Genomic DNA, 24,580 nt, shown 5'->3' with positions numbered 1-24,580 from the left:
CTATCACTTGTAATTACCAGTGTAAAGAGAACTTGATTAACCAGACTTCCACCGCAGCAAGCGCTCCTTAACTTGTCCTTAACGAGCAGGAAATCTGACCCCAGTTAACCAGGTCTGAAGGACCTTGAAGAACCCAAAATGCTGCAGGAATTCTTGGCTGGACACGACAGATATCTCTGCATTCTCGAGCTTTGTTCACTTAAGTTTATGAATAGTACAGGCTTAGTATAGGCACATAATGTCCTATGTATACAGGGGTTCTTCAAATTATCCCAGTTCCTTTGAGTAAAACTGTCTCTTGCCTTGAAAAATACAGAATATCGATGCATCAGAGTGTTCATTCTGCTTTGCCGAAGCGGAACATTTCATGCAATCTTCCCAGGCAGTTGGGAAGGTGAATTAAACCCGAGTTCTGAAGAAGAGATGCTGCACATTTCCCATTTACTGTGGTTTGTAGGTGCACAGGTGGATATTTTTGCTGAGACGTTCCATGGTGTGGCCGGACTAATGTCGTGAGTCCAGCTGTCCCTCCAGCCACAGGGCCCTTTGTTGAGAAGGTTCTGGAACAGCTTTTAAGCATCAGCCGTGGCAGCTCAATAACGTGCAGTGTCTGGGTTGCAGGCCATACTCTTATATAAGATTTTTGCATCTTTAATATATTTTTCAAACATACTGTAAGTGTGTTGCAGGGATGTTTGTGCTTGGATGTGGGTTTTCAGGCATCTTATTTGTCAATGAAATAATCTTATTGAATAGTATCTGGGTGAAACACAATATGACTTATGCGAAGTGATAAAAATAACCCTTTACTGCGAGTGTATGTCATTGACAGTAAAGAAAACTCTCCAAACTGATGGTTAAAACATTCAGATGTATCCAAAGAGATTGAAATGTTCAGTGTGTGATTTTTGTTTGATCACTGTCGTCTGATTTCAGAGATCAGCAGATGGATCAAGTCCAGAAGATGGAGATGGTAAGAGATTTGATTGTTGGATTAAATAAATCACGAGTATACAGCTCCAGGATTTTGTACATTTTCTCTAATTGTGGGTGCTCTTTTTCCCTACAGAATCTGATCACGAGGATGGGAACTACTGTCCACCAGTAAAGCGGGAGAGAACATCATCTCTAACTCAGTTCCCTCCTCAGTCAGGTGAATGTTGTTACAATATTATATAGGAGAGATGGGTTTCCTAAAACCGCTTTTGTCCAGTCAGGCAGCAGTTTAATTCCTGTCTGCTCTGCTTTGCCTTGAGAGCGCCCAGCCACGTACTCGGATTGTTTTTCTGTTTTCTCTGTTAGCAAATTCAGTGAAACCCAGAGTTGAGATGTGAGGATTTTAAAGTATTTTCTATCTGCAAGTTGACATAAATTCATAGTTTCAGCTTTTAAAAGCTGTTAAATTGAATTTACCAGAAATCTTTTTGATTTGTGTTCTGCTGCCAGGCAAATCTTTCCAGTCTCAGGCTGGACTTAAGTTCACAGAGTCACAGAATCCCAGAATGTCAGGGGTTGAAGGGCCCTGGAAAGCTCATCCAGTGCAATCCCCCCATGGAGCAGGAACACCCAGATGAGGTGACACAGGAAGGTGTCCAGGCGGGTTGGAATGTCTGCAGAGAAGGAGACTCCACAACCCCCCTGGGCAGCCTGGGCCAGGCTCTGCCACCCTCACCCCCAACAAGTTGCTTCTCATCTTTAAGTGGAACTTCCTGTGTTCCAGCTTGAACCCATTGCCCCTTGTCCTGTCACTGGTTGTCACCCAGCAGAGCTTTTATTTTGTTGTACTTTTCCTCATGCAAGATGATCTGTTGGAGACAAAAAACCCCAACCTACTGTTGCTGCCTTGGGGCTCTTGATGCATCGTCTGCTCCTGTTCTGCCGATCATGGTCCCAAAATCACATTGTCTGTGGTTCTTTGTGCAACACCAAAAGTGCCTCAGCTGCTGAACAGGCCCTGACCAAACTCCTCATGACTCAGTTCTCTAGTTCTCAGCGAAGGGTGGAGAAGAAACACTGTCCTTTGCATGTTCCTTTTGAACATTTTTTGCTGTCTTATTGACTGTGATGCTGCTGAACTGTAACATCCGCAGATACTCTGTACTCGCCTTTGTGGAGCTTTTGTCCTTGCAGGACGGTTGAAACAGACGTTGCCTAATTCGTAGTGCAAACTCAGTCTTTGAGGAGCCCAGGTTTTGGCTTCCCCTGTTTATTCCACTCCTTTCTGCCCTCTCTGCAGAGGCCTTTTGAACTGTTATATTTATTTTGTATGGTATAAATTCTAACATCACTCTTAGTTCCCAGCTCAGATTCAATTCAGACCAGGAATTGGTCTGGAATAAATAAAACTTGGTCTTTCTCTTTTTGTGGAGAAAGAGGATCTTACGGCCAGTGACCTGTTCACTTCTGTGACTGGAATACTGGTTTAGTTTAGAAAAAAAACTTAAACCTAGAAAAATAACTTTCAATTTGCAGCATTGATGTGTCTGGAAACAGAGTTTCTAATTAAGAACAACATACACAACTTTATATCTTTCCTTTTCCTTGACTGCAGTAACAAAGAACAATGTCTTCATGCCATCGAGCTTCTGTGAACCCTCTACAGGCAATTCTGACTCGGAACCAGGTGAATATTGACATTTCTCTGCTTTTTCTCAGCAAACTGCTGTCAGTCGGTCACAATCGTATAGTTCTGGTAATTCAGAAGCAGGGCCCTGTGTGGTGGAATGGAAGTGATGATGGTTCTGATCTTACAGCTGCTCTTTTACTCATTAATCACTTGATTTCCTGCTTGCTGGAGGTAACAAGAATTCTGGTATTTGGGATTTTCAAGTGCTTTGGGAGCGGTGGTGGAAAACTGCAACACGACTGTGCCCACCTGTTCAACATCAAACTTAAGGGAAACTTCCATGTACCTACTTTGGATGTTCAATTTTTCTATATTGAAATTCAGATCAACCATGATCTGTGGTGATGATGATGCTCAACCCTGAGCTGTGAACCCTGCTGACAGTACCGATTATTTTCTTCATCACCGTGTTCTACGGTTTGGTTGTGTTGGTGTCACTGAATACACGTTTGTCACAGGCACCCCGAGGTTATTTTAAGGGAAAACAGGGCCCAAACCAACTTTGATTAAACCGGTAAGAAACAGGTTTTTAGCACTCCAAAAGTGACTCGAATACAGGTTCGGATATCAGTTGAGGATAATTATTAAGGGGCAGCAACTAATACAACAGGCGGTCCACAGTGTGCATGTATGTGGCTTCACCAAAACAATAGCAGAGCCATCCCCGAGTCCGGGAAGAGTCCACACTGAACACGGGGTGGGATTATTTTAAAGGGATACACGTACTCGTATTAAGTACGGGAAGTGTACGCTCGCGATTCTGTGAGGGTAAATGTATAATACACTCGCAATCCTGCGAGGGTTAATACACGTGCATGGAATATTACACATGCTTATGTGGAAGCACGGGTGGAAAATAAACCCGCGATTCTACAAGGATTAATTTATACACGTGTTCGTATTGAGCACGAAAAGTGTAAATACACGTGCAAACGTGCACGGAAAGTAGATATACTTGCATTCCTGCGAGGGTTAATTTACTCACACCTGTGGCGGCAAGGCAAGCGGAGTCTCCATCCCGGGAGGCCTCTCAGCGGCAGCATCTGGCTCGTGCTCCGAGAGATCTGCACAAGAGGTCTGGATGAGAGTCCTGTTTTTATAGCCTGATCAGATCTGACGTGGGCATTCCAGAAGCTTCTTTGCACCCCCACCCTGGCTGTGGGTGCCCCTGAAGCCTCCAAACACCCCACACTGGCCGCGGGCGCCCAGCGGCTCCCTGGCGCCTCGGCGCTCCCTCTTCTCTCTCTTAACAGCCCTGGCCAGGGGCTCTGGGGCCAAACAAAGCAGCTGTCAGCCTCAAGCAGCAGAGAGAGGGAGATGTGTCTGCTCCTTCCATATCGAAGGAGGAAGGGGGAGAGAGGGGTTTTGCGTTCTGCCACAACATTGTTTTTTTAGGCTTAAATGGCAGGAGAATAACGAATTTCAGTAACATGGTGCCGTGCCAAGTTGTCTTATTCTGAGCATGGCCATTATGCCCCTAAAAGAAAACATTTTGTAATTATACCTTGTAAGTTCTTAGGAGCTCATTTTGTAGTTGCTGTGGATATATTAATATTATTTTTTGGCAATTTTGATAGTTTATCTAAAAACCTTAACTATAGTGAGTGCAAGCAAGGGAATTTCTTTCACCTTCGTGCTGTAAAAGCACAAGGTAAAAGCTAATAGAATGACGAGAAACTAATATTAAGCAATTAATATTAATTTATTATAATTAGCAGTTGGGTGCCTGTTAGCACCTGTCACCTTCACTCATACTTTTGATTGTCCTTTCTTTGGTTTGATTCTCCCTTAAAAACTCTATTACCTCTATTAAACCTCTAAGCCCTTCGCAGAAGGATCTCCCAGGTGAAAATGGTTTTGTGTTTCTCCTGAAAAACAATTCTGAATTTTTTTTCTTCCAACTGTTTGTGTTTCTGTGTATATTTGCTGTGATGATCACTGGAAATCACAGAATCCCAGAATGTCAGGGGTTGGAAGGGTCCTGGAAAGCTCATCCAGTGCAATCCCCCCATGGAGCAGGAACACCCAGATGAGGTGACACAGGAAGGTGTCCAGGCGGGTTGGAATGTCTGCACAGAAGGAGACTCCACAACCCCCCTGGGCAGCCTGGGCCAGGCTCTGCCACCCTCACCCCAAACAAGTTTCTTCTCATCTTTAAGTGGAACTTCCTGTGTTCCAGTTTGAACCCATTGCCCCTTGTCCTGTCACTGGTTGTCACCCAGAAGAGCCTGGCTCCATCCTCCTGACACTCCCCCTTTCCATATTGATCCCCAGGAATGAGCCCCCCCTCAGTGTCCTCTTGTCCAGCTCCAGAGCCCCAGCTCCCTCAGCCTTTCCTCACACGGGAGATGCTCCACTCCCTTCAGCATCTTGGTGGCTGCGCTGGACCCTCTCCAGCAGTTCCCTGTCCTGCTGGAACTGAGGGGCCACAACTGGACACAATATTCCAGGTGTGGTCTCCCCAGGGCAGAGCAGAGGGGCAGGAGAACCTCTCTGACCTACTGACCACCCCCTTCTAACCTACCCCAGGTCCCATTGGCTTCCTGGCCACAAGGGCCCAGTGCTGGCTCATGGTCACCCTGCTGTCCCCAGGACCCCCAGGTCCCTTTCCCCTACACTGCTCTCTAAATTCATATTTCTTTTGGAAGCAGGGAATTTGTCCTTTGGAAATCTCCTTCTGGCTTTGGATATTTATAAAATGGGCTGTCACAATGGAGAAATCCTGCGGGAATGATGGCTGAATGGAGGTCTGTGGTGTGTTAGAGCTGTAACTGTGGGTTTTGCTTGCAGAGGAGAAGAGCAGCGGGTTCCGTCTGAAGCCGCCGATCCTGATCCACGGGCAGGCGCCCAGCGCAGGTCAGTTCAGAGCTTGTGCAGCAGCACGAAGAAACCATCTCAAGCACTTTATTTCTTTAGGAGTTTCCTCAAACTGCTCTTGTCACTGGACAGTTGGTTTCTTTTTACTGTTGCCATGTCCCTGGAATACAGGTGGCCTGAAATGGAACGAATCACAGATTATTCGGCAGAGTTGCTATGAGTAACTTCTGCTGTATGACATTGGATCAAGAGTTCATCTTATTTTTGTTCGATAAAGCAAACTGAACCTCCTGGGATTGCCAGAACCTTCTAGAGTGGATGTTAAGATGTCTTTTTATTTATTTAGGTTGTGTAAGGTCAGTTGGCTTTTTGAATCAGGATGGAATGAAGAGTTGTGTTACCATGTGTGTTACCATAGCAAACCAAGGAGACCAGCTTCATTCAAAAAGCCAAAAGGCTGTGAAATGAAGCAACACATGAGATTATTACACTATTAATGCGTTTGACTATATGAAAAAACAACACAAAAATATTTACCAGTATCTAGAAATGACTAATTTGAAGGAGAAAAGACTGGGAACCTATAGTTGAATGATATGTCAGTGAATAAATAGGATTGCTTGTTAATTTCTCTTACATTTTCACTTTCATTTCTGAGTCAGTCAAACTCTCCTTCAGTGCTTTCCTGGGTAAGGTAGAGAATATATTTTAAAATGTCTTTTAAGGCTAGGAAGTTGTTTTATCTGTTTGAGACCAATTCTATCTGGAGGCTGAGTGAGGGATGGGAAAGAAGGGGGTGGAAGCATTTGAAATGTCTCCTTTTCCATTCCGTGCTCTTTTGTAAGCAGTTATAGAGGAGATGAGACAAAGCCAAGTTCTTTAAAGCTTTATAGTTCTCGACAAACCTTTGTGTTGCAGGTGTCCCCAGCCAGAAGCCGAAGGAGCAGCAGCGCAGCGTGCTACGCCCGGCCGTGCTACAGGCGCCGCAGCCAAAAGCTTTCTCACAGATGGGTAACTAAATAATGCGCTTGCTTTCTAGAAGAAACACACCCAATCTGTTCAGCATAGCGGTTTGGTTTTACTCAGCATCTGCCTTCGTTTCGCTAGGTTTCTCCTTTCAGAAAATAAAACGCTTTACATATTAAACTGCGTTGGGTAAGGGATAACACACTCAAAGCTTCAGTTCTAGTGTAGGGTGCCTGATGTTGCCAAGCCTTTAACTTTGGTGTAATCCACGCTTGGTGTTTGGAATAAATGAACTTTTAAGGGGTGTGGATGGGTATTGTCAAACGGCAGCGTTGACCACGGTGTAACAAGCTGCTGATGGATGGAACAGTTGTGGTTTGGTCGTGGTTGTCCTCAGCACGGTGACATAAAACACCTCGGTCACTAGTAGGTGCCTCAGCCCCTCGCCTTTTGTTGTTTGGAAGTTCAGTTGAACTGCAACAGAAGTAACTTAATGCTGAATCTGGCACAGAAGCGCATGTTTCTAGTTGGATTTCTTGGCGTGCCTGTTGGCGCAGCTTGGGCTCTACAGACATTTAATATTGGGGTACAAATTTTCAGTGGGAATTCAAGTCCAAAGAGGAGCTGCGCTGGCTGTGAACGGTGTTAGATTGGAGCAGGGCGCTTGCTTGAAGTTGTGTGTCTTCCAGTCCCTGCAGCGTTTGTATAGATTAAGTGACTTTTTGCTGCCTTGGTTTTCTGCCTTTCAACTTTGATTCTGCTGAGAATTGCCAAATTGTGGTCCTTATGTCCCTTCAAAATACTGTGGGAGCTCTGTAGTTTACATTGCAACATTTCATGGACTCGAACAAGACAACAGCATGCGATTTGCTATAGAAAACATTCAGGACCATCTAAATATCTGGAGAATTGATGTCATTTTCTCTTCCCTTGTTGCAGTTCTCAGCAGTGGCACCAACGGTGTAAATATCCAACAGGATTCTGCAGCCGCATCAGAATCACCAAGTAACACAACGGTGAAAAGTTCAGACTCTGAAGACAAGGTGAGTTGGAGCAGGATCGGGAGGACACTCAATATTCACTGAACAGTCTGTTCTTCTAGCAGTGTGAGTGCACATTCACCAGTGGTAGCCCCTTATCTATCCATACCATGTTATACACTTTAGCTGTAGTAGCAGATTTTATACTGTCCTAATATTATACTATATTTATCTTTAACTCAAGAACAGTAACAAAGATTTACTGAGTCCACAGTTTAGTATGGTTTTCTATACCTATTTTCTCTAAATTCCTACCATAGATACCAAATTCCTGTAATTTGGCTGCCTTTGTTCAGTGGGCTGGCAGTTAGAATACTGCTTTTCACACCGGATCAGATGGCATGAAGAAATAAATCTTCCTGCTATAGGTTCCTCTCTTACTCTGCATACAGAGAGTGAGTCAGAGTCAAGACAACAACGATCCCTGGCCCATGGGTGATGGTTTTACTGCTGTTGTCTTGATTTCTAACAATTGGATGTGGAATGGTGTTGACTTGAGTAAGGCATTGACACAGTCTCCCACAGCATCCTCACAGCTGAACTGAGGGAGTGCGGGCTGGATGAGCGGGGAGTGAGGTGACTGCGAACTGGCTGAAGGGAAGAAGCCAGAGAGTCGTGGTCAATGGGGCACAGTCCAGTTGATCCTGTATCCAGTGCAGAGCATCAGGGGGCAGTGCTGGGGCCGGTATTATTCAATATATTCATCAACGATTTGGATGAGGGAATAGAGTGACTGTCACAACTTTGCTGGTGACACCAAGCTGGGAGGAGTGGTGACACTGGAAGCTGTGCTGCCATCAGAGACCTGGACAGGCTGGAGAGCTGGGCAGGGAAAAATGGAATGAAATAGAACAAGGGCAAGTGTAGAGTCTTGAATGTGGGCAGGAACAACCCCAGGTTCAGTGTAAGTTGGGGAATGACCTATTAGAGAGCAGTTTTTGCTTGATAAGACTGAACCGTTACTTCTGGAATTAAAAGTTTCATTGTAATAATTGTACGTGCAGATGTTTGGCATAGACTGGATGTACCACGGAGAAATCTTCCCTGTGAGGGCAGGTCCGTGGTGTTTTGCAGTTGTATATGAGGCCGGTCTGCTCTTGTTAGAGCAGATGTGAGTCAGGGTCTTATTTTACTGGCAGAAAGATTTGTCATGGAGGTCTCTGTGCTTATACAAGGTAGTGGAGTGGGAACATTCTCTATCTGGTTGTTGTCCTGTGTCTGTGTTGTGACCTGGGCCTGTTTGGGTTGGACCTTGTCTCCGTGTCTTGAAAATCCCCAGGAAGCTGCAGGAGCCCCAAGCAACACAGAAAACAAACCTCATGTTGTTTTGAACTCGATGCTGCTTTTTGGACCAAACGATTGTTGGAGATCCCCTTGGACTTCAACAGTTCTGTGATTCATTAAGATGCTCTAAACAACAACAGAGAATATTTTTTAAATGTAAAATTTATGGCTCTGGGAACATCACTGGCCTGTCATTGTGACTGTGCGACATGTCATACCGTGGGTTTAGTTTAAAGAAACTCGATTAGCCAGGCTAAAGGTTTCCATTTCTGTTCCGTAGGCAGCAGAATGTCAGAAAAAGGACTCCAGCAATGCTTCAGATGATGACAGCTCTGAGAAGGTGGAACTGAACGCGCAGCAAGCCTTTGTATTTGGGCAAAACTTAAGAGATAGAGTTAAGGTAAATATGTGCTTGTCATCTTGACTAAGAGCTGATCTATTCAGATGAGGATAAGAGGCAATGGAACTGGTCACTTGTTGGCATGACTGTTACACACCATTTATCAAGTACTTTGAAGCCACTGTATTTAACAGGGTTAAAACCTCCATGTACATATGAAAAATGAGCAGCTGTGAGCACATTTCGGTTGGCTGTTTAATAAAGTAACCTCCCAGATATTTCGTAAATAAATTAATACTGTTTAGTAGCACAAGAAGCATTTTCAAAAACAAACGCATCTACTGCAATCATGGGTGACATCTGAAGCTCAGTGCGATATGTTTTCTCTAAGAATTGAGTTGAATTGTGCTCCTAATAATGAAATTGAAACGTGTTCCTAAGATGCTCCCATGCAAACAAGACTTCACAGAAACAGTGAGAAAATAGGGCATAAAAATGGGTTCAAACCAGTGGAGTAATGGAGCTGGATTGTTAGTACGACCTGTTGAAGAAAGAAAGTGACACACTGGGATGTAGGATTCTGTTGTTTTACTGTAGGAAGTGTGGCTTGGACTTTGTTGTGGGAAAGAATGAGCTGAAAATTGTGTGGTGAGCAGTTAAAACCATCAACATGTACTTGTGGTTTTTCCAGCTAGGAGACGAGAGCGATGAGACGGCAGACGTACAGAACACCGGCCTCCCCGCCTCAGACGCACCTTCTGCAACAAACTATTTCCTACAGTACATCAGTTCCAGGTGAGACTACAGGGAAACAAACCTATGGAACAGTTTTCCTTATTGTGTGTTCAGAATTGTATGGATGCAGAGCCCGTGGGAACCCAGACTGCTGAAGAACGAGGTGGTGAAATTGAGGTCTGGGGAATTCTCAATTGTCTGGTCAAGGGAAATGCATTTCACATAATTTACTTGACCACATCCTCGCCAAAATCTCTTCAGAAAACTAACACAAAATGAGAAAAGTCTTTTCATGAATTATTAGAAAGAAGCAGCAGTAGAATGAATTGGAGGGTCATTAGGGGCAGCCAGCATGGCTTCACCAAGGGAAAGTAGTGCTTGACCAACCTCATTGACTTTTATGAGGACATCACAAGATGGATGGATGATGGCAGAGCAGTGGACTTGATGTCCCTTGACTTGAGTAAGGCATTGACACAGTCTCCCACAGCATCCTCGCAGCTGAACTGAGGGAGTATGGTCTGGATCAGCGGGGAGTGAGGTGACTGCGAACTGGCTGAAGGGAAGAAGCCAGAGAGTTGTGGTCAGTGGGGCACAGTCCACTTGAGGCCTGGATCTAGTGCAGAGCATCAGGGGGCAGTGCTGGGGCCGGTATTGTTCAATATATTCATCAATGATTTGGACGAGGGAATAGAGTGACTGTCAGCAAGTTTGCTGATGACACCGAGCTGGGAGGAGTGGCTGACACTGGAAGCTGTGCTGCCATCAGAGACCTGGACAGGCTGGAGAGCTGGGCAGGGAAAAATGTAATGAAATAGAACAAGGGCAAGTGTAGAGTCTTGAATCTGGGCAGGAACAACCCCAGGTTCCAGTGTAAGTTGGGGAATGACCTATTAGAGAGCAGCATAGGGGAAAGGGACCTGGAGGTCCTGGGGACAGCAGGGTGACCATGAGCCAGCACTGGGCCCTTGTGGCCAGGAAGCCAATGGGACCTGGGGTGGGTTAGAAGGGGGTGGTCAGTAGGTCAGAGAGGTTCTCCTGCCCCTCTGCTCTGCCCTGGGGAGACCACACCTGGAATCTTGTGTCCAGTGGTGGCCCCTCAGTTCCAGCAGGACAGGGAACTGCTGGAGAGAGTCCAGCGCAGCCACCAAGATGCTGAAGGGAGTGGAGCATCTCCCGTGGGAGGAAAGGCTGAGGGAGCTGGGGCTCTGGAGCTGGACAAGAGGAGACTGAGGGGGGACTCATTCCTGGGGATCAATATGGAAAGGGGGAGTGTCAGGAGGATGGAGCCAGGCTCTTCTCAGTGACAACCAGTGACAGGACAAGGGGCAATGGGTTCAAACTGGAACACAGGAGGTTCCACTTAAATATGAGAAGAAATTTCTTCCCGGTGAGGGTGGCAGAGCCTGGCCCAGGCTGCCCAGGGGGGTTGTGGAGTCTCCTTCTGTGCAGACATTCCAACCCGCCTGGACACCTTCCTGTGTCACCTCATCTGGGTGTTCCTGCTCCATGGGGGGATTGCACTGGATGAGCTTTCCAGAGCCCTTCAACCCCTGACATTCTGGGATTCTGTGGAGCTACCAATAGAATCCTGCAGAGATCTGTGCTTTACTTGTGGTGTTCAATACTTTTCATATATGATATGAATAAAAGGGAAGAATAGTTAAAAGAAGTTATTTGCTCATGGTAATAAGCTTTTCAGAGCAATATAGAGGGCCCATGTGAATAAGCAGGAACCCAGCTGTGGGAGGCCTTGGAGAGAAGAAATTTGTAGGTATGTGGAAAGTGAGGCAGGCAGGAAAAAACTGCCAGTCCCATATATACCGTGATGAACTGTGACAGCTGTCACTTAGGCTAAAATGTTGATATCACATTATGTCAGCTCAGTAGTGGTCAGTTAAATCAAGTAGTGCTACAGAGAGAGTAGAAAACAGAAGAGAATTCCTTGCTACACGGAGCTGTGAATTCAATTAATGCTGGAAAAGCACAGGGGAAAAATCCCACTGAGAGCCAAGCCGTGAAATAACTGTAGGAAAAGCACCAATGTGTGCTCGCCTTGTCCTCATATTCTGCATTTCTAAGGCTGTTCCCCCCTGCATTAGGCAGTTTTGCAGCTGTAATCCCTTTGGACATCGAGCTCCTTGGGTGATGCGCTGGAGATGTTGAGAACACCAGGGACTCTTTGGGTACCAGATCAACGTCCGGTTTTTCTAATTGCATTTGGCAGACGACAACTTCTAACATGTGGGCTTCAAATACTGGAACATTTATTTAGATCTTTCAACTCGTGTGGTGTGAAGACAGTGGAGTCTTCACTTTGGGAGGATTTATTCACGGAACGTCAATTGCCAGAGCCTTAGTTGTGGGATTGCCTTACAAACGTGTCTTTAAGTGGAGCTGGCTCTGGTTTTCAGCTGAGATGGGAGGACGTTATGGCAGTTCATTTGTAAAAGGAAAACTCCGCTCCTTTGGAAATTGTGAACGCCTTGGGTCACGCAGCAGATTTCAGTGGATCACACTGAGTTCCCGCTTGGGGCTCAGAACTGTGGTATTTAATTCCCTTAGTTGGCAAAACTTTCTTCCCCTGAGCATTTCCTCTGTTCTTTGGATCTCCTTGTCCAGAAGCAGCAACTCTGCACTATTTGAAGCATTGTTTGGTTCCCCTTAAATCCTGTAGTGACATATGCCCCTATTTTCCAAAGTTGGTGAGACTCACATAGGCTGATTTCAAATGCTTTGCGTTCAGCATATTCACCTAGCAAGTGTGGTGGTGATGAGTAAAATAAATAAAATAAAACAAATAAAAATGCTACGTGAGAGGATGATGCTTATTCTATAGGGAAAGTGTGAGGGCTGAGATTGATTGTGGAACGTGTTGGGGAGGCTGTAGCATTGCAGCTCCTCTGCTAAAAGGCATCACACATCCCTGCTGCCTTGGCTTCACTTACGATATTGCGAGTGGTTTTATTACCATTCTTTCCGTTTCTAAGAAAATTGACCGATAAGCATGTTGTGGCTCAAGTTTGCATGTGTAGGGTACTATTTTTAATGAGTATGTTATATAATTAAGCACTAAGCCCTCTCTCAGCATTCAGTGTTGCTTGATATATAATTTGAAATCTAAAGGGAAGATATTTAGTGACAAAATCATTTGTCGTCCCTCAGAATTCTCATTCTGTAAACCCAGTATATGCTCCCATGTTGTTAAGTTGAATTAATTTTTGCTCATGTTCCTGTGTCAAGCGGTGTTTAATTTTAAAGCTAGTGCTAATCCCTTGGTTTTTGAGGAATTTTATCAGCAGAAGATAAGCAGATATTTTCCTGACTTGTAAACCCTGCTCTGTTTTTCCTTTCCCAGTGTAGAGAACTCTACTAACACCACCGACACGTCAAGCAACAAGTTTGTGTTCGGACAGAACATGAGCGAGCGAGTCCTAGTGAGTATCCATGCTGTGATTTTGGGAGGACTTTGCACTACGGATCCTCACCCAGCGGTTCCTCTTGCAGACGAGTTATTTTGTTAGGAGCTGTTGTGTCCAGCAGCTCATGCTCTCCAGGATTTCACTGCTAACATAAGGACATTAATATGAGGCATTAATGCCTTGTCTGGAGTGCACGTGCTTCTCAAATCCAAGCACTTTATGGCACAGTTTGCTTCTTTAAGTGGCTTTTTCAACAGAAGTGTTGGAGGGTGTTCCATGTTATGTGACTCCCCAAGTGACGGGATTTCAAGCCCAGCACTAAGGTGGGATTCAGGAAATTCTGTTTATCGGGTACCAACCTAAAGCAAAACTTCTAGTGCCTCCTTGTTTCCTCCTGTGGATTTTATTGCTGTGCTGGTACCAAAGGGAAACGTTTCACGCTGTTTGTTCATACCTGTGTGACCACACGCGGTTCAGTGGGCTTGTGCCTGGAGTTGAACTGGAGCTGAAATGGGTTTGCTTTGTTGCACAGCAATTTCAAATAAGGGTTGAAATGGGGTGTCAGTTCAGGGGAAAATCATGCGAACTGGTTTTCAGGTCCCGCTGCACTGGGGTAGCAGGGAAGCGTTTACTGTGAAAGCGCATTGTGTGCGGGATTCTTTTGCTGTGTGGTTTATAGAAACTAGAGCTGCCCACAGTAATTGCTCATTAGTCTTGTTCTGCAAAACGAGCGTATACTCTTGTGTTTACCTCCTCTTCTTTTTTGCGATAGAGTCCACCCAAATCAAATGAAGGGAGTACGGAGAACAACAAGGAGAATGCGGCTGCAGAGTCTGGGTCTGAATCATCATCTCAGGAAGCCACACCAGAGAAAGGTGAAAAACAATACATTATTTTAGGAATGGTCGTTATTTCTTGTTTAAATGATTGCATTTTTCAATATCCTGGGGACAGCAGGGTGAGCATGAGCCAGCACTGGGCCCTTGTGGCCAGGAAGCCAATGGGACCTGGGGTGGGTTAGAAGGGGGTGGTCAGTAGGTCAGAGAGGTTCTCCTGCCCCTCTGCTCTGCCCTGGGGAGACCACACCTGGAATCTTGTGTCCAGTTGTGGCCCCTCAGTTCCAGCAGGACAGGGAACTGCTGGAGGGAGTCCAGCGCAGCCACCAAGATGCTGGAGGGAGTGGAGCATCTCCCGTGTGAGGAAAGGCTGAGGGAGCTGGGGCTCTGGAGCTGGACAAGAGGAGACTGAGGGGGGACTCATTCCTGGGGATCAAGATGGAAAGGGGGAGTGTCAGGAGGATGGAGCCAGGCTCTTCTGGGTGACAACCAGTGACAGGACAAGGGGCAATGGGTGCAAACTGGAACACCAGAGGTTCCACTTAAATTTGAGAAGAAACTTGTTCCTGGTGGGGGTGGCAGAGCCTGGCCCAGGCTGCCCAGGGGGGTTGTGGAGTCTCCTTCTGTGCAGACATTCCAACCCGCCTGGACACCTTCCTGTGTCACCTCATCTGGGTGTTCCTGCTCCATGGGGGATTGCACTGGATGAGCTTTCCAGGTCCCTTCAACCCCTGACATTCCGGGCTTCTGGGATTTCTATGATACTTGCAGTGAGTGAAATCCCAAGGCAGATGTATATTGTATAGAGTGGGTGCAGCAAACGTGTTGCTTGAACCGACAACTGTTTGCTGGGTTCCAAATTTCTGAGACTCTTCACATTGGCAAGAATTTCTGGAAATCTTGAGATTTATGAGCATCCTCCAGCAAACCAATAAATAAAAGTAGAAAAGTAATCTTGCGTTACGTGTGGAGGCACAACTGGTAGCAGTGTCAGCACAGACGTTGGTGTCCATACTTTAGCAGAGGTTTTGAATATTGTATTTTTCAATAACTTACCTCTTCTCCTGCTTTTAAAACAAGTTTTAAAGACAAGCTTTGACTTTGAATCTCAATCCTATTTCTAATGTTCTATTACCGCTTGTCTTCTGTACTTTCTCCTCCAAATTCTGGCGGATTTGTGCAAGATGCTTATCATTCTTATGCAATTACGTGCTAATTGTTTCTGAACTTCCACATCATTCAGCTAACAACGTTTCGGAGTCGCTGGCGGAATCTGCGGCCGCCTACACCAAAGCGACGGCGCGCAAGTGTCTGTTGGCCAAGGTCGAGGTGATCACGGGGGAGGAGGCTGAGAGCAACGTGTTACAGGTAAGAAACGGGTCAGGCCGAGGAGTGTTGAGTTGGTGGCGGTTTGTGGGTGTCCAGTGAACGCACATCACCCCACTCCCTACAACTCAGCCGTCTGCTGTATCTCTAATGTAGCAAATTTTGGCTATTATGCCAGAAATCTGGTTTCCCATTGTAGCAGGAACCATAAGACAGTCGGCAGTGATTTGTCTTGTGGTACTTGGTTAAATTAGGCACCTTTCGGAAGGACATCAGGTTGCGATTTAGACTCTTGATTTTAATTGTGATTTATTTAACATCGTGGTTACTTATTAACTTAAACACACTAATTGACTTCAGTATGTCCTTAAGAAAAACATGCCGGGTTTTCATGTAAAACTAAGTGGTGGATATATATATATATATATATTTTGTTTTATTTATATAAATATATTAAAAATACATATTATATATATGAAATATATATTATATATAAAATAAATATATATAATATATAAAGGATATAAATATATATATTTTATATTTCTCTCTCTATATATATATATATCTTCTTGTCTTTATCCTCCAATTTTAGTTTTTTCTTCATATATTTTAAGTTTCTCCACACCTGAACTGCATTGATTTTTAAGGGATTTTTAAGGGTCGCTCTTTGTTCTTGCAGACACAAGGTGCACAGTGTCAGTAGCTAATATGTAGCAGTTATTATCAGTGTTATCATGCAAAATAATAATCTATAACATTTATCTTGTTGGATTTCTTTACCACACTGAAGGATCTTTAAATAGTTGTTCTGGTCCTTCCCTGTTTCTGTGTAACTCAGAAACTCCTGGATGCTGCTTAGAATGAAGAGACAAGTCCTGTTTCCCTTCCAAACCCACAACTCTTAGCGGTTGTGTATTTAATAGAGGACTGATTTGCGTGAATTGTAACTTAGCAGACCTCTCTCCTCATTTCTGTTCTTTTTCCCTCTGCAATTTAACGCACTGGAATCCCCAGAGGGACGTGTTCAGACTGCCCCGTGTTAATGCTGCAGAAGTTAATTTATCCGGAGCTGAGTGTTGTGTGGTGCAGAACGTGAGAGGAACAGAGGGCAGGAAAATGGAAATATTCAATATATTCTCTGCCTGGTTTGAAGGATGAAACCCCAGCGGTGACAGATGATGGGTTAGAGAGGGGATGGAAGGTAGAGATGTTGGGCAGAAGCAAGAACATTCCCACCATTCAAACCAATGAACCAATAAGGCAGGAAAAGCGCCTCTTGTGTACTCACAGTGTGGGTCAGGCTTTGAGTTGATAACGAGCTAACACGTTAACTCATCCCTTCTGCCTTTATACAGGAAGAATTCTGCTTTGTTTCCATTGTGCAACAAATACCACCTTCAGTGGTGCAAAGTGCAACTAAGACTTAAAAGAATTGGTTTAAGACTATCAGTGAGTCTTATCTCAATAAGTTTCCTCTTAAAAGTTTGTACCTTATCTGCAAATTGTTCTTTGTTCATGAACACAGGTGTTCTTTAAGAATCTATAGATCTGTTAGGCAAACCTTCTCAAACCAGACGGTGTATTAATGGCTACCTGGCTTTCCACAGCTCTAACAGTTTAAAATTCCAGTATGAAATCGGAATATTTTTAACCAGCTGTAGGTGATTAAGGATGCAATACATTATTCTTGCCATCAACCACTGTGCTAGAGAGCGATTTTCCATTACAGATTCAGTGCAAGCTGTTTGTGTTCGATAAAAACTCTCAGTCGTGGGTGGAAAGAGGTCGGGGGCTCCTGCGGCTCAACGACATGGCCTCGACGGACGACGGGACGCTACAGTCTCGGCTGGGTAAGAGGAAGCAGGGACATGAGGCGCTGTCTTCTCTACAGCAACTCAACAGCAGTTTGGACCTTTTCTCTTGAATTTATGACCATTTCCTCCAAAGAGAGTAGCATTTTAGATCCCCCTATCGTAGCAAATGTTCCAGTTGCTTTTTTCCCCCCATAAAAGCAAGCTGCAATTAGCAGCTAGCATATTTGACTAGAACTGTACAGCAATGTTCTTGAGGTCTGGGCTCTTAACTCTTTGGGAATGGGGGTTTCTGTCTCTTTGAATAGTGCGGGAATGTGCATTAACCTGGGATTTCAGCTCAGATCCAACCACTGAACTTTGATGTATTAACATATAAGACTTTAGACGAAACACCTTTAGACATGGCTGATTAACAGTCTGCATTCATCTCATTAATACTCGCGACAAGATTCCTGTTTTAAGAGCTTTCCCTTGGTATTCTTTCTAAAGAGACTTAACCATTCACACAATAAAAAGCCGTCTTGGCTGCTTTGATGTTTTGTGTAACTTGATGTTTTGTGTTGGCTTTAGTGATGAGGACTCAGGGGAGTCTCAGGTTAATTTTAAATACCAAGCTCTGGGCTCAGATGCAGATCGATAAAGCCAGTGAGAAGAGCATCCGGATCACTGCCATGGATACAGAGGACCAAGGAGTTAAAGTTTTTCTTATATCAGTGAGTACTGGGGTTTGTTTACATCTTAACCTTCCTACAAAGATCGGCGCTTGCTTAAATTGTAGTTGAGGTAACATTCCCATCCTTCCCCAAAGCAGAATTGGCTTTTCTGTAAAGCCTTAGTAGTTGTGAAGGAATTCCATAAAAGATTGTCCAAAGCATCGACTGTGGAGCCATGGGATCTGTTCCACACCTACTGACACTATCGCTGTAGTGTAGGATTAATGCAAATCATTTTTTGATATCAAGGGAAATAGGCATTTCATAGATTTGTATTTAATAGAATCATAGAGTCATGGAATCATTTCAGTTGGAAGAGACCCTCAGGATTGAGTCACACAGAATCCCAGAATGGACTGGGTTGGAAAAGACCTCAGAGCTCATCCAGTCCAAGCCTTGGTCCAACTCCAGTCCATTGACTAGATCATGGCACTAAGTGCCATGGCCAATCTCAGTTTCAAAACCTCCAGGGCCGCTGAGTCCAGCACCTCCCTGGGCAGCCATTCCAATGCCTGACCACTCTCTCTGCACAGAATTGCTTTCTAATCCCCAGCCTCAATTTCCCCTGGCAGAGTTGAAGCCCATGGCCCCTTGTCCTATTGCTGATGCCTGGGAGAAGAGCCCAATCCCCACCTGGCTAGAACTGCCCTTCAGGTAGTTCTAGAGAGTGCTGAGCTCAGCTCTAAGCCTCCTCTTCTCCAGACTGAACAAGCCCAGCTCCCTCAGCCTCTCCCCATAGGGCTTGTGTTCAAGTCCCTTCCCCAGTCTTGTTGCTCTTCTCTGGACCCGCTCCAGCACTTCAATCTCTTTCCTGCCCGGAGGGGCCAGAACTGACCACAATACTCCAGGTGTGGCCTCCCCAATGCAGAGCACAGGGGAAGGGTCACTGCCCTTGTCCTGCTGACCACGCTCTTTTGGATACAGGACAGGACACCATTGGCCTTCTTGGCCACCTGGGCACACTGGTGGCTCATGTTGAGCTTCCTGTCCATTAGTCCCCCAGGTCCCTTTCTGCCTGACTGCTCTGCAGCCACTCTGTGCCAGCCTGGAGCGCTGCAGGGGGTTGTTGTGGCCAAAGGGCAGGAACCGGCACTTGGCCTTGTTGAACTTCATCCCATTGGAATCGGCCCATTTTCCCAGTCTATCCAGATCCCTCTGCAGAGCCCTCCTGCCTTCCAGCAGGTCCACACTCCCTCCCAACTTGGTGTCATGAGATCTTTTTAATTAAAGATCTTTTTAACATAAGCTTTGGGGAGGAATATCCTCTCACCATCAGAACTCAGCATCTCTAGCATTTTGCTGTGTAACCACAACCCACTCTGAGTTTGCAGAACCCTTTGTGAAATCCAGCATGCCCGGCGTGTATTACATGTGCAGCGTTTTATTCCATTGTAGTTTCTTACACCTTTTTCTTGTTTCTGAACATTAAAAACCCCTCAGGCCAGCTCTAAGGACACGGGGCAGCTCTACGCTGCGTTGCACCATCGGATCTTGGCCTTACGGAGTCGAGTGGAACAGGAGCAAGAGGTGAAGAACGTGGCGCCCGAGCCAGAGGTGACGCAGTCGAACGAGGAGGACAGCGACGACGACGTCCTCGCGCCCACAGGAGCCGTTGGAAGCGGTGAGCAGGAAACACAACGGAGTTTCCTCTTTTCCATACGTATTTCTCTGTCGTTCTTTAAGGCAGGCTGTCCTCTCTGTACTTAGATGCTATAGATGTACTTCTGGCCTGTGGAATAAGGCTCATTCATGTGTTGTCTTTTTGAATGCGGCTGTTTCTTGCTTCTCCAGGCCCATAAAAAGGTGCTGCTTCCATCCAAGTGACATGTCACAGTTTAGCGGAGGTTTTCTGCGCTGCAGTTACTTCTGGTTTGATTTATGGGGTGGTCAGGTTTCATTTTTGCCTTAAATACGGCCAAAGCTCACACGTAAAACCCGAGATGAGCGTCTTGGGCAGGCGGGATCAGGCCGCCCCTCGGGCAGAGTGGAAAAGCAGGAGGTTTGCAAAGGGAAAAGAGCGTAATTAATTTCATTGTAAATGAGGAGGCCGTGCTTTAAGAAAAACATTAGTCTCCAGTTTGGGGCAGGATTCCTTCTGCACTCCTGGCCTGGGAGACATCTGTGCTTTGCTTTTCTGTCTTAGAACATCCACCACTGACAGGGACCAGTATCCGTCCTCATCCACGGCCGGGGAAGACAGAGGAGGAATGGATCTGAACAAAAGCAGTGGGGGGGTTGAAGATGCTGGAAACTGAGCGTTCAGGCTCTGGGGTGCTGGTAGGATCCCCAGGCAGATTAGTCAAGAACAGGGGACAAAACTCAATCTGGAGAAGGAAGATGTGGGGCAGCTCTGCAGTTCTCATCTTTGATATCCAAAATCTGAGACTTGTGTTGGCTTCTCGGGTGGCATCTGGGATTCGTAAGGCAAGAAACAACAGAGGTTTGTTATGACAAAGCACTTTGTTTGTTTCAGGTCCCAGTGAGGAGGGCGACGGGCAGAACGTGGGCAGCACATAGCAGACGGGAGCCGCTCTGCTTGCAAGGCTGCTATCGACACCATCCTGCAGGCGCCTCTGGATACCCAGGCCAGCTGTTATTTCAGGCAGTGTTGAAGGCTCCAGGACTAAAAACTCTGCATCCCCGTTCTGTTTGTTTGGTTTTTTGGTCTGGATCAGTAGATTCCACACACACACACACACACACACAACAAAACAAAAGCAAAGCAGACTTGGAAACTACCTGAATGTGGTTTGGGACGTGAAAGCTCATCATATTGATGAGCCAAAACAACAACAACAACATAAAAAACCAAACATCTCCCCTCTTCCTTGTAATTGAAATGGCACATTACAGCTTGTCACGGCTTTTCATTGGGACCTTTTGACTGTTTCTTCGGTAGTTCGTGTCTTGCAGGCCTCCAGATAGAACTTTCCGGCACGGTTCCGACTCGAGTTCTGCTTTGTCACCCCTGCTCCCCCCCATGAGTTTGTCACCTGCAGGGACTGTGTCCCCACCAGTTCTGCGCTCACTGGCTGCCCCGCCGGGCTCTTTCTCTTTATGTTTGTTGGCCTGCAGATGGGACATACCATGTTTTTACCATTTAACCCCAACACAGGTTGTGGACACCGTTGGTCCCTGACTAGTGTGTTTGTAAACAGAAACAAAACATTGTGGTTCACCAGAAAACCTTCTTTAATTTTTTTAATGCGGTAATAAGAGACTTGAAGTCCGCAGGACGTTTTGCTGACTCCTTTTCTTTCTTCCCATGTCGTTATTATTATTTGGAGATTTATATTGTGGTGACATTTTTTTATTTTAGTTTTTCAATAAGACGCTCTCGTGTGTTGAAAAAGTGGAACTATTGTTTTGTACCGTTCTTTTCTGTTACTATTTAAGGGAGAGCCAAGCCACTATATATAATAGATGTTATATACAATTTTTCTTAGGAAATGATACGTTTCTGTGGCTACAGCGAAGTGTAGGAGGCATACAGGTTACACCTTGAGCAAAGCGATGAGGAAACAGCTCTGAGCCCTTGGAAGAATAAAACAGGCTCATGTAATGAGCTCCGTCAGCCATGAAAACCAATCTGTGTAATAAAGCAGCTCTCAGTTAATGGCTTGATTCAACAAGCCATTGAAGCACTTGCCTGACTTAACCACGTGTGAATAATCTTCCCGAAGTCAATGCAACTATTCATGCTTCGAGTCGAGTGCGTTTTTAAATACTTTGCTGAATTAACGGCCTTAAATAGAGAATTAACTTCTAACCCTTCCTGTCCCTGTTCTGGTTCCTGAAGTCCTGCAGCATGAAGAAAAGGGTGATATTGCCGGCTTTGAGTAGTCTCGGCTGAAGGATATTGTTGTATTACGTTCCACCAAAATAAAGGCAAGAATGTGTTTTCCTGTGTGTAATTCTGCCGAGCTCCCGGAGCCGTAACTCGCTCTTTGCTTTGGATGTTTTCCAACCGTTTGGGCCTTTTGTGTGGAAGTCGAGCTTTATTTTGGTATTAAAACACATGGGATATTCTTGTCCAGCAAAGTTGGAATGTCATAGTCACTGGGGAAGTGACCAGGTCCCTGTCCCTATAAATTCCCCAAACTTCTATTCCCTTTATATACAGTTAGTGATAATTTCTCCCTTGCGTGCTCTTTCTCTGGTAGGTTAAGGAGACATAAAATGCACCGTTTAAGAGAAAATTAAAGGGGAAGAAGCATTTAACGAAGCAAGAATTGAAAATGCTGCAGGTTGTAGCACAAAAGCAACTTTGAAACTCTTCCTATAGCAAAACGGTCCTTATTACCTGTGTCTTAATGAAACCCTTGTTTTCGCTGGGAGTCACGAATGTGTTTTCACCTGTTTGTTAATGCTGTTGGAGACCGAAGCCCATGGAAGGAACGCGGGGTGACAAGGGCCGATGACCAGCTGTGCGTTGGTGGTTTCTCTGCTCCTGCCTTTTTGCTTTTTAAAATATCTTTCTCCTTAGAGTTCTGAGTTGTTCTTTAACCATATACAAACCTGTTGATGCCCGTTCTCACACCGGTGTAACGTGTCCCTCAATACCCCCCCACAACTGTTCCTGCATCACAAGGTCTGTATTTTCAAACAAGTCATCTGCACTCTGCATCTTTTTATACCCAAGATTTCAACCGTTTTCAAACAACTTCGCAGCATCAAGAAAATTAAACAGGTGTTGTGGGTATCAGGGCCTGTTTGTGGAGGAACAGGTTTTATTTCCCAGTGCCACACTCTGTGCAGAGTCTCACTTGGAGGCGCTTGGCCTGGAATAAGAATGATGGTGTGCGGAGATTCAGGAGAATGGAGCAAGCGCGCTCGCTTTAGGGTTCAGTGCTGCTACACGATCACCGGAATGCAGGATCATTCGGGCCAGATGTTATAACAGCATTTTGATTTTCCGGGGTAACGTTTTCTTACCTGTGAGGATCAGCACAGAGCATCCTGAGAATATCTGGCAGTTATTTACCAATGCGCTATTTTAATTTCAGCTGGAAGTTTTGCGTTTCTAGCAAAGAGGGAAATCCCGGCGTGAAGCGCTGACACAACCGGCCACAGATCGAGCTCAGGCCAAAGCAAAACCCGCTCTGCTTAGTGAATAGTGAGAGGTGAAACCAGGTAATGCCCATGTGTTTAGAGAGATTTATGTAAGGTTGTACATGGGATCTGTATTAAGGCTGTTATCAGAGAACGAGCTGCCCGTGTGGTGTTTCCCGCTGGGCTGCGGCTGTCGGGAGGTTCGTGATCCCGGGTTTGTCGTCTTGCAGCGCCTGTACCACCCTCCCGCTGCACCTTTGCTCTTAGCGCTGGTAACATATGGATGTTTAAGATCACTGCGTATCTTGTGCTGGCTGATGTGGACACAGCCCTGCAAGTTTTCTGTGCTGAAGAGTGTAATGAGTTGAGCGCATTTGATGGGGGAAATGCTGCAAGAATGATGATGTTACTAAAGGCAGAAGTAAACTTATACATACGATTTAAAATGAGATTATACCCGCAGGAAATGCAAACATTAAGGTAAGAAAATGAGGGAATAGTTACAACATCTTCCTGTCATCCAGTTCCCGGAGCGTGATGCAGACAGGGCAGGGTGAGATCTAACTAAGCTGGACCTTAGCAGTCCTGCGCCTAAGCCGGGCTGGGCAGCGTCCAAGGAATAAAGCACCCACCTCTGCGATGACTCTGCCCCGGTTCGCCCCTGAGGTGTCGGCCCCACCGCTCCGGTGTCGCCGTTTGATTGTTGGAACACGTCCCGTGCTGCAGTTTGGCCTCTTGTTCTCCCAGTGAGTGTAGAAAATGGTTTATTTCCTTTCTAGCAACATGTTACGTATTTGAAATCTTACCATGTTTCCCCGTAATCTTCTCTAGTTTTAGGAATTCCAACTATGATAATTGCCATAATTTGTCATGCAAGATTTCATTAAACTGACTTTCACTGTGCGCTTCTCTCCCCTTGTTCTTTGGTATTTCCGTGCGCTGAACTGAACTCGAGTCCCTGGTGTGGGCAGCGGAGACAGCCCAAATTTATATCAGCGTTTTAATGTTCTGGGGTAATGCTTTCTTACAGAGCACAGAGCAACAGTGGTGCTAAGAGGGAATTGCTTAATTAGATTCCTTAAGTCAATCTTAATTCCTGTCTTCTAGGTGATGGCAAAGAAATGCTCAAAGAGAATTCCTGTACATAAAGCCTCATTTACAGAGAGTATTTTGGCTGCCTCCTTTAAGGGCTTAAGGATTTACCATCAAGAACCCTGGTGATTCTGCTGCGGGGGGGCAGCGGCTGTGTTTTCTAAGGATGTCTGTGAGTTAAACGTGGGGATGTTGTGGGTTCTGGCACCGAAACGTGGGAGAGCAGAGTCCTGGTGCTGGGTTTGGTGCCCTGGTCCTGTTCCTGCTGCTGGTACCAGTTACCGGTGCGATCCCCGTGCTAATTGTACTGTGAGAAATGCTTTTCATATTGACCAGAGAGGGCAGGATGGGGAAATGTTTGAACGTGACTTGCTGGGCGGCGATTCCGTCCTAATTTCTGGAAAAATAAAAAGTTTCAGAGGTAGAAGGCAACTATTTGCAGCTTGTGCTACCATGCAAGTCATTCCCCATCTGACAGTTAGAGAAATAATAATCTATTAGCTAATGGGTTTGT

General features: G+C 45.5%; 1 protein-coding gene across 1 annotated transcript in view; it reads left to right on the top strand.

The window, feature by feature from the left end:
* The window catches only part of RANBP3 (RAN binding protein 3), a 33,767-nt gene extending 11,945 nt beyond the window's left edge, over positions 1 to 21,822 (top strand). The window contains exons 3-17 of the mRNA XM_082072006.1: positions 937 to 973; positions 1,070 to 1,153; positions 2,552 to 2,623; positions 5,417 to 5,482; positions 6,362 to 6,454; positions 7,349 to 7,452; positions 9,014 to 9,133; positions 9,765 to 9,868; positions 13,167 to 13,245; positions 14,003 to 14,105; positions 15,310 to 15,434; positions 17,125 to 17,245; positions 17,780 to 17,922; positions 19,363 to 19,543; positions 20,396 to 21,822. Coding sequence (XP_081928132.1) covers positions 937 to 973; positions 1,070 to 1,153; positions 2,552 to 2,623; positions 5,417 to 5,482; positions 6,362 to 6,454; positions 7,349 to 7,452; positions 9,014 to 9,133; positions 9,765 to 9,868; positions 13,167 to 13,245; positions 14,003 to 14,105; positions 15,310 to 15,434; positions 17,125 to 17,245; positions 17,780 to 17,922; positions 19,363 to 19,543; positions 20,396 to 20,439 — 1,476 coding nt within the window. The 3' untranslated portion in view covers positions 20,440 to 21,822. The remainder of the gene's footprint in view (positions 1 to 936; positions 974 to 1,069; positions 1,154 to 2,551; positions 2,624 to 5,416; positions 5,483 to 6,361; positions 6,455 to 7,348; positions 7,453 to 9,013; positions 9,134 to 9,764; positions 9,869 to 13,166; positions 13,246 to 14,002; positions 14,106 to 15,309; positions 15,435 to 17,124; positions 17,246 to 17,779; positions 17,923 to 19,362; positions 19,544 to 20,395) is intronic.
* Positions 21,823 to 24,580: the final 2,758 nt, after the last annotated feature.

The sequence above is a fragment of the Streptopelia decaocto genome, assembly GCF_964273445.1.
Source record: "Streptopelia decaocto genome assembly, chromosome: 24".
Taxonomy (NCBI): domain Eukaryota; kingdom Metazoa; phylum Chordata; class Aves; order Columbiformes; family Columbidae; genus Streptopelia; species Streptopelia decaocto.
This window is presented reverse-complemented; position numbering and strand designations above follow the sequence as displayed.